At 45.1% G+C, this 10,000-nt stretch overlaps 1 protein-coding gene across 3 annotated transcripts in view; it reads left to right on the top strand.

Annotated features, from left to right (window-relative positions):
• LOC143300706 (septin-7-like) overlaps positions 1–10,000 on the top strand; it is an 88,090-nt gene that overhangs the window by 42,453 nt on the left and 35,637 nt on the right. Inside the window, exon 1 of one of the 3 annotated variants that reach the window (XM_076614576.1) lies at positions 815–2,168. The exons of the other annotated variants lie outside the window; for them this stretch is intronic. Coding sequence (XP_076470691.1) covers positions 2,127–2,168 — 42 coding nt within the window. The 5' untranslated portion in view covers positions 815–2,126. Of the gene's footprint in view, positions 1–814; positions 2,169–10,000 lie in introns of those variants that run through there. 3 annotated transcript variants of the gene reach the window in all.

Genomic DNA, 10,000 nt, shown 5'->3' with positions numbered 1-10,000 from the left:
TGGATTATAAGCAACAAGAATAAGTCCATCACTGGTTAAAGTGTTGAGCAGCCAGGGGCAAGAAAATTTGAGGAAGTGTTTGTGTGGGTGGGCGTGGGGGGTAGGGGTGTGGGGAAGGGTATGGAGGGTGCTGTCTTAAGTGTCAGTCATTGCGTTCCCATTAATTTTCTCCCGCTTTTTTTTTCTTTGAAGAATGTGCACACTGTCGATGCGAGCCAAGGCACAAGAACCAAAGACCTAACGGTCGGGGGTTTTTTTGTTAAAATTTTTTTTTTTTTTTTAGATCCCTAGGCTTTCTTTTATTTTTGTTGTAATTATTTTTTGTTTCTTTCATTTATTTCATTTTATACATCAGATTTTCTAGATTGTTAGACTGGAATGAGACTTGGAAAGTGGTAGTTTCTTATAGTTTTTTTCATATGTTTTTTTTTTAATTCTTTTTTAGAAATATATTTTTTTACGTGTTATTGAGGCGATTTGTTGTTTTCAAATTCAGGTTGGATCAACATACGCCAATCTCATCCGAGATTTACGGGAACAATCGTGTGTGTGTGTGTGTGTGTTAGACATCTGCCTTGTTCGGTTCTGGACATGAAGTTAAATAGGGACACACTCTGTGACTCGGTGCTCTGTCACACACACACACCACACACACACACACACACACACACACACACACACACTTTTTTTTTCTTTCTCATCCACTGTGGTGGCAGTGTCTGGAGCGTGGGTGTCGTTGGTGCAACGCGAATGCACGCACACCACACACAACTCCACCACTGAGAGCCTGCATGTGTGCACTTGAGACACGAGCGAGACAAGAATTCGAAACCCAACTCTTTGCTCTTGAATCTCCCAACAGGCTGCTTAGCAGTTGTTGACGTGTCTGGAACAACACTGCAGCTCACTTGGAACTTGGAACAGCTGCATTGGGATAGTGAAGAGAATTGTGTGCTTGCACTTGTGTGACCAGTCAGTGATCCTGATGGTATACCAAGTGTCTGACTGTGTGAAGGAATTGTCAGTTGGTGTTCTGTTTTCAGGGCAACAGTTTGAAGATTCACAACTTTCAAGGTCACGTTTTTCTAATAAGGGTGACTGCTTCTCAGTGAACCCAGAGTTAATTATTTATAAACACAAGCGTGATACCCAGTTTCCCCGACACTTTTCGCTGTGTCCAGTGACAATAACGTTTAGGGCATAGCCATTGCCACGGGTAATCGTCCGTTGTTCTACCATATCAGTACAACAACGTGAGTTAATTTGAGTCAATCGCCACTGCTAAAGAACCATGTACCAGTGAGTTGATAGGCTAGACGTGTTTAAAAAACAAACAAACAAAACAGAATTTTTTTTTCTCTTTTGGTGTGGTTTCTGCCCAGCAGTCAAGACGGGTTGCTTCGATAAATAATAGGGTCTACTGTTAGTGCTCTGTGTCGAAAGTTGTCGAGAAAATCGCGATTAATACAGCTGGTATCCAGAGTCTCAGACGGTGTCGAGACATACTGAGTGACAACGTCCTGTACCCAAGATTATTGATTATTAATTTGTATGTGCCCAGAAATATCGCTGCTTTCTTGCCCTGTGACCGGGGTTTAAATTACCATACCTATAGTGCCCTCTACCCTGGACTACAAACTACACGGGGACAATAATGTCCACGGCTACTTAGTCGTAACGAATATCGATAAGTATTGTAAAGAGTCACCCTTGACCAGTTGAACTGACGTGAAGTGGAATCGTTGAATGAAGCTGACTTGGAGATCGTATGTGAGGAGTTACAACCCTGCGAGAGTTTTCTATACGTCAAAATCGCGAAACATTGTAGAACATTAAAAAACCAGTTTGCATCATCCTTTTCGTTGACCTTTTTGACGTCGTAATTTAGCTGCTGCGACATACGCACTTACTCTCATACCGACCGAACATCCGTGATACTGTTATCTTGGTCGAGGCAGCAGGACTATTGTCGCGTGTTTTGTGTGTGTGTGGTGGTGGTTTTCGTTTCGGAGGCAGAAAGAAGACGGCCGCTTCGTGGGTGCTTGTGTTTGTGTGAACTGTGTGGTGGATTATTGTTGCCTGGGGAATAATTATTTTCGTCCTGTTGTGACCTGTCTTCAGTCATCATGTCTCGACGTTTCGTTCAGGCCTCGCCTGCTGAGACCAAGGTGAAAACTGTGAATTAATTAATTTGTTTGTTGGAACTCTGCCTCTGTCTCTATCTCTAGGGGTGTGAAGAAGGATGTTTTGCTTAAGTGTGCGTGCACACTGCCCACGGTCTGTTCGCCTGTCTGCCTCTCTGTGTCGTCCCCCCCCCCCCCCCCCCCCCCCCCCACACACACACACTTCTCAAATGAAACACAATGCTACTACATCACACAGAAACTAGAGAGAGAGGGAAGGGACAGAGCAGGTGCAAGTTTAGATATTTGAGTGACTGTGTTTCTTTCATGCGAAGGTTGTGTCAGCATATCTAAGTTCTTCTTCAGCCTGAAGTCACAGTCTTTCCTAGATATTCAGCTGACGTAGGTGTCCGTGCTGAAATAATTGAAGGGGGAAAATGATGTTCAAACTTGTTTTGTTTTTGTAGCTTGTTTGTCTAAACAAACAAAAAACGAACAACAAACGGAGTGGTTGCAAAAAGTGCGGGTGGTGCCAGGGGGAATGTACTGTTCTGTTGGGATGTCAGCCAGTCCATTTATGATTTTGTAGGACTTAGTTGACATTGTTCTATACTTTACTCAGCCAGTCCATTTATGATTTTGTAGGACTTAGTTGACATTGTTCTATACTTTACTCAGCCAGTCCATTTATGATTTTGTAGGACTTAGTTGACATTGTTCTGTACTTTACTCCCTCATTGTTCTATACTTTACTCCCTCTTGTCAACAATTATGGTCTGCATGGTTAGATCGCTTTGAACTGGCGTGCCGATTGATAAAATATTAATTAATTTGTGTGTGTGTGTGTGTGTGTGTGTGTGTGTGTGTGTTTGCGCGCGTTCGGAAAGAGCACCGAAAAAATGTATTACATGCCGGCAGTTTGATTCCGGAAGCACATCTGAGTAACTGGTCAGAGCAACTGTCTTTACGAAATCTGACAGATGGTAATTTATCTCACTAATCGTCACTCTCGCCCACTACCATCGCCATCATTAAAACCATCATCATCATCATTATAATCAAATAGAGGAGGAGAGGAAAGTGTTGCTGTTGATGTAACAGCATCATTTTAGACCAAGATGGGAATCTCTTGACTTTGAAAGCAACAACAACAACAAAAAGTTCTATGCACACAGCTCAGTGCAGCTGTGAGCTATGAATATATAACGGTAGTGAGGAAATGTTCATCGCGACAGTTATACCACCATTTCCATGGACCAGAAGGATTTTGGAGTGTTGAGATGTGCAGATATGAAGTCGGTTTTCTGGTTACATGGTCAAAATGTTGCCGTTGTCAACAGAACCAGCAGCAGTATTACTTTTAAGAGAGACTGCATTTGTCCTGCTATCAGAGATCCTGGCGAACGTGTATTCTCTTTGGTACAATCCCTCTCGAGTGGCCATCGTGCCAGTTAAGTGTGCGTGTGTACGAATGTGTTGGAGCTGCGTGGGGTGAGTGATGAGAGGTGAAGTGCTTTCGTCTCTCTCGAGTCCCTGGAAGGAAGAAGAAAAAGAGCGAGGAAGGGGAAGCACTCTTGTTTGACCTCTTTGCAAACTGCCTGCGCCGATTCTTCCTCTTCCTGCTGTGGTCGTGGCGTTTCATAGTGTTTGCGTGCGTGAGAAAATACTTCTCAGCTTGAGAAAAAGTGTGTGTGTGTGTGTGTGTGTGTGTGTGTGTGTGTGCGCGCGCGCACGCGTATTCACGGTATTGTGCGTACTTGTGTTCGTGGATTAAAAAACAAAACAAAAAAACTTGAGCAAAGAAGTAATGTACGCGCGCGCGCGCGCGCGCGTGCGTGTGTGTGTGTGTGTGTGTGTGTTTGTGTGCGTGTGCGTGCGTACGTGTTTAGTGTGTGTGTGTGTGTGTGTTTGTGTGCGTGTGCGTGCGTACGTGTTTAGTGTGTGTGTGTGTGACTCTGTGTGTGTGTGTGTGTGTGTGTGTACGTTTTCGTCATATGGAAGGTAATTAAGTGTGTGCGTGTGCAACTGCATGTATGTTGATTACAATGTCATTGCTTTTCAATTAAAAACAACAACAACAACAACAAAACCAACTGTAATCATCAGTGATAATTATATGTATTTTGAGAAGTATGGATAATTGATAATGTCACGAATATTAGTTATTGATTGTTGATCGACAGTGATATTGATTATCAGTGTTAATGGTTGATTATTGGTGTTGTCAGAGTTTCTCTTTAGGTTAGGGAATGTATACGGATTTATGTGTTCTTTCTTTCTTTCTTTTTCTGTGTTGCTTTTTTTGTTTTTTTGTGTTTTTTTTGTTTGTATGTAGCTGTTGTCTTCCTGCAGCGTAGTCTCCCCCCCCCCCTCCTACTCCCCCCTCCCCCTCCGCCACTTGGAAGTGAGTGATTCACTTCCCCTCTCTGTGCTACGAGCGGTCATCACACCATTGTTCAGACTGGCGTGACTAGCAGTCATAGCAAAGGGACGCTGTAGTGGGTCCTTTTGCGGTAGATGTACAGAGGGGTTTGGGGGGGTGAGGCAACTTGAATCTTCGCTCGTTACTTACTTTTCGCCTTTTGGCCAGTCATGGACACTGATAGGCCGGATGGGGGAGGGATGGGGCCCAGGGTGGAGGGGTGAAGTGGTCCGTTGCTGTTAACGATCCCAGTTTTGCAAAAAAAATGAAGTCGCTGTTTCTGGTTGTCTGTCAGTGTCAATGATCTTGCTGAAGACGCTTGACATTGAGGATATTCTGTCCTTGTTCTTTCTTTCTTCCTTCCTTCCCTTCTTTCTTTCTTTCTTTTTCGCTGCTTCTGGTTGTCTGTCGATCATTATACTGAAGATGCTTGACATTGAGTTTATTCTGTCCTTGTTCTTCCGTTCTTTCTTTCTTTTGTTCTTTCTTTCTTCCGTCCTTCCTTCCTCGCTTCAACCCTCTCTCTTTCCGTCTCACTGAACGATGCAGTTCGACGAACGACACAACACAACACAAGAAAATACCTATCATTTTTGTCTTCTTCGCCTTTAGTGTAGTATCATTAGTGACATTCTCATTCTCGGTCTCTCAAAACAGCAAAAATCTCCTTCCGCTTCGAAAGTTGGATGGCATACATTTCCTTCTTCCCTTAGTATGTGTGAGGCCCTGACGAGGGGTGACAAGTTATTCCACTGGCGGTGTAATTGACAGGAGGAGAGGGAAATGATTATGGGGTTTGACATTTTGTGCAAGTACCGACAGAGGGGTCCGGTGGAGGTAATAAAAACGAGGTGTAATTTCTAGTACCCATCCGTTTGTGTTTGTCTGTTTGTCTGTCTGTCTGACAGTGTCTGTTAACTGTATGTCTGTCTTTGTCTGTCTGTCAGTTTCTGTTAACTGAGTGTCTGTCTTTCTCTGTCTGTCAGTGTCTGTTAACTGTATGTCTGTCTGTCTTTCTCTGCCTGTCTGTCTGTCTGTGTGTCTGTTTCTTTTCCATGCGCTTTCCTTCTCTCTCTGCTATCTATTTTGTGTGTGCGCTGATGTGCGTGCGAACGCGTGTGCGCGCTCGCATGAGCGTGCGTCCGTTGTAAATAAACAAGGATGATGTAAAGCATCCCCCCACCCTCACCCTTTCTCCCAAACACTAACGTCTTTATGTCACTATCTTACAGCCCAGGGATAAGGTGATACAGACCCCCCCACCCCCCACCCTCCCGCACCTCCCGGGAAAAAAAATCCTCCCCGGCGACTAATTATAAGGGAACGGGGAAAAAAAAGATGACTGTCTTTCTGCTTATCAGTGCATGGCCCAGTTTGGGAGGGAGCTCCAGGCAAGGGAAGGAGAAAGACCAGCCTGTAGAGAGGGGTAGCACCCGTCAGCAAATGAAATAAAAGCAAACAAGACTCGCATCTCTGAACTCCTGAGGACCCCTGTTCAAGTAGCTCACATAATGTTTGTCAGTAGAAGTACGAGCATCAAGAGAAACCTTTGTTGTTGTTTTTCAATCATCTTTTTTCCCCCTGATTGAATGAAAAAAAAAGTACGTGATTAAAGATAAAGGTGATTTTGAATAATCCATTGCCAGTGCCGCCAAAAATAATTATTGTCAGTTAATAGTTGAAATCTAAAACAACGGTGTTCAACAGAACGTCAGCCTTCTAGATACCCTAAAGAGTGGAAGAGAATAACAATATTTTTTCCCCCAGAAACGTTCAGACAAATCGGTAATCAACTCATTCAACCCTGCGCTCGAGCAGGGGGTCGAAATTTGTTTCATTAAAATGGTTCAAACATGTGCTTGAACCACAAGGAAAAAAGATCTGACTTTTATGGTGTTTCTGGCTTATCCACATGTGTCAATTTCGAGGCAAAAGAAGTGGTCGATTTCAGTATGTTTTCTGCATTTTTCCACGTCTACACGGCAGGGACGCATACCTAGGCTGTAAATTTCCCACAGGATTGAATCACAGTGGGTTGATACATTCACCGTATTTCGTTATTTGCTTACTTATTCCTTCGTCATTGGGTCTGTCAGACCCGTACTGGCTGTAGAGTCCTTTCAGCGGTGCTTCCCCTGTTTGTGTGTCATGGGTATGCCAGACCCATGATCGCTGTGGAGTCAGTTCATCGGTGCTCCCCTGTTTGTGTGTCATGGGTATGCCAGACCCATGATCGCTGTGGAGTCAGTTCAGCGGTGCTTCCCCTGTTTGTGTGTCATGGCTTTGCCAGACCCATGATCGCCATGGAGTCAGTTCAGCGGTGCTCCTCTGTTTGTGTGTCATGGGTATGCCAGACCCATGATCGCTATGGAGTCAGTTCAGCGGTGCTCCCCTGTATGGGTACGCCAGACCCATGATCGCTATGGAGTCAGTTCAGTGGTGCTCCCCTGTTTGTGTGTCATGGGTACGCCAGACCCATGATCGCTGTGGAGTCAGTTCAGCAGTGCTCCCCTGTTTGTGTGTCATGGGTATGCCAGACCCATGATCGCTGTGGAGTCAGTTCAGCAGTGCTCCCCTGTTTGTGTGTCATGGGTATGCCAGACCCATGATCGCTGTGGAGTCAGTTCAGCAGTGCTCCCCTGTTTGTGTGTCATGGGTATGCCAGACCCATGATCGCTAGAGTCAGTCGAGCAGTGCTCCCCTGTTTGTGTGTCATGGGTATGGCAGACCCATGATCGCTGTGGAGTCAGTTCAGCGGTGCTCCCCTGTTTGTGTGTCATGGGTATGCCAGACCCATGATCACTGTGGAGTCAGTTCAGCAGTGCTCCCCTGTTTGTGTGTCATGGGTATGCCAGACCCATGATCGCTGTGGAGTCAGTTCAGCGGTGCTCCCCTGTTTGTGTGTCATGGGTATGCCAGACCCATGACCGCTATAGAGTCAGTTCAGCGGTGCTCCCCTGTTTGTGTGTCATGGGTATGCCAGACCCATGACCGCTATAGAGTCAGTTCAGCGGTGCTCCCCTGTTTGTGTGTCATGGGTATGCCAGACCCATGACCGCTATGGAGTCAGTTCAGCGGTGCTCCCCTGTTTGTGTGTCATGGGTATGCCAGACCCATGATCGCTATGGAGTCAGTTCAGCGGTGCTCCCCTGTTTGTGTGTCATGGGTATGCCAGACCCATGATCGCTATGGAGTCAGTTCAGCGGTGCTCCCCTGTTTGTGTGTCATGGGTATGCCAGACCCATGACCGCTATAGAGTCAGTTCAGCGGTGCTCCCCTGTTTGTGTGTCATGGGTATGCCAGACCCATGATCGCTATGGAGTCAGTTCAGCGGTGCTCCCCTGTTTGTGTGTCATGGGTATGCCAGACCCATGACCGCTATAGAGTCAGTTCAGCGGTGCTCCCTTGTTTGTGTGTCATGGGTATGCCAGACCCATGATCGCTATGGAGTCAGTTCAGCGGTGCTCCCCTGTTTGTGTGTCATGGGTATGCCAGACCCATGATCGCTGTGGAGTCAGTTCAGCGGTGCTCCCCTGTTTGTGTGTCATGGCTTTGCCAGACCCATGATCGCTGTGGAGTCAGTTCAGCAGTGCTCCCCTGTTTGTGTGTCATGGGTATGCCAGACCCATGATCGCTGTGGAGTCAGTTCAGCGGTGCTCTCCTGTTTGTGTGTCATGGGTATGCCAGACCCATGATCGCTATAGAGTCAGTTCAGCGGTGCTCCCCTGTTTGTGTGTCATGGGTATGCCAGACCCATGATCGCTAGAGTCAGTCGAGCAGTGCTCCCGTATCTGTGTGTAATGGGTATGTCAGACAGTTTTGCGGTGCACTCCTAACTCATATCTGTACGTGGTGGGTCTGTGGGATCCACATCATTTTTTTTCTTTGGGAGAGGGGGTGAGCAGTTTCTTTTGGGGTGGTGGGGTGGGTGGGGGGTATATACATAAACCAAAGAAGGCCTTCTTGAAACATAGTGTCGAAAATGACAGGCGCTTGTAGTTTAAAAAGAAAAAGAAAAAAAGAAGTGAACGGTGCACAGTTTTTTGTGTGTTTTTTTGTGTGACGACATATTTTGGTATTTAGAAACTGTGTGGATCGGTGACTGTGAGACCCATATAATAGGAATCGCTGTTTGCGAGATGTGTTGTTACTCATTACTAATTAACCGCAACTGTTGAAGAAAATGCCCAAAAACAATTCTCAGAATGTTATTAATACACAGAATCTAGTGTAAAGTGTAAACCCAAAAATAAAAAAGTATTTTTTAAAATTTTTTTAGTTAACCTACGACATGCGTTGAAGGGTAATGACTGACAACTACCACATACCATCTAACATCGGATCTGAACGATAGCCCTAACACGCTCATCAGCACGCTAACAAAGCGTTTAGCAAAAACAGTAACGACCATGCAATCCAACCAACGCTGCGAATCTGCTGAACGATACACAAAGCCCTGATGGGCACCCTAAGCATTGATGGCATTGCTTGGGGGTGGGGGTGGGGAATGGGGAGGGGGGTTGGGGTGGGGGTGGGGGGGCAAGAGAGGGAGAGGGGTGTGTGTGGGTGGGGTGGGGGGGAACAGCAGCATTGCCTCCGGTATTCTTCACCAGCAGAATGTCAAACAATAAACAACAGGTGAAAGAATTCGGTGCTTGTGAGACATACCATATTGGTAACGATGCTAGTTCATTGTTACTCGCCATGTATATGTACTATCATTTTGGGGAGGGTATAGGATTTGTATGTCTGACCGTCCGTATTTGATCGGGCAGCCAGTCCATTATTTTATTATTATTATTATTATTTAGTTGCAGTGGCTCGGTTATGTTCGGGATGAGTAGTATTACAGAAACTATGCAACTTTATCCTTTCAGTGTGTTTGGTGTCGGAGATTTTGAAAGGTGTTGGTGTTGCTTATGTGAGTTCGTGCGTGTGTTCACGTAATGCAGCAGATGTGTTTACACATAACAGTAGCTGTGCGGTTTTTTTTTTCTTTTCCTTTTTGTTTGGTCGCTCATCCTGTGTGTGTGGGAGGGGTAGGGGAGGGGGGGGGGGGCGGGGGCGAAGGTGCGTTGCACAATGGTGTGAAGGAAGTCCTGTTTTGTTTGATGCATCAGTAAACCCTTGTGAAGTGGACATCAGCAAGTGTAGTCGTTCACTGTGCACCATACATCCTGCTGGTTTAAAAATTATATGGATGACTGAAAACAGTGCATTGTAAGAAATCTTTTCCATCTTTCCCCCGGATAAAGTTGGTTTCAGTCAATTTTTACGTGTTGAGGAAAAGGAAGAAAGAAAACAACATGACATTCCGTTGATCTTATATATATATATATATATTTTAATTTTTTATTTTAATTTTATTTATTATTATTTTATTATATATTTTTTTATTCTTTAATTTTTTTTTTTTTAGATTCTAAATTGATGGCGTAATTAACATAATTATAAA

The sequence above is a fragment of the Babylonia areolata genome, chromosome 26 (assembly GCF_041734735.1).
Source record: "Babylonia areolata isolate BAREFJ2019XMU chromosome 26, ASM4173473v1, whole genome shotgun sequence".
Classification (NCBI taxonomy): domain Eukaryota; kingdom Metazoa; phylum Mollusca; class Gastropoda; order Neogastropoda; family Buccinidae; genus Babylonia; species Babylonia areolata.
The sequence above is the reverse complement of the archived record's forward strand: the minus strand, read 5'-3'. Positions and strand labels throughout refer to the sequence as shown.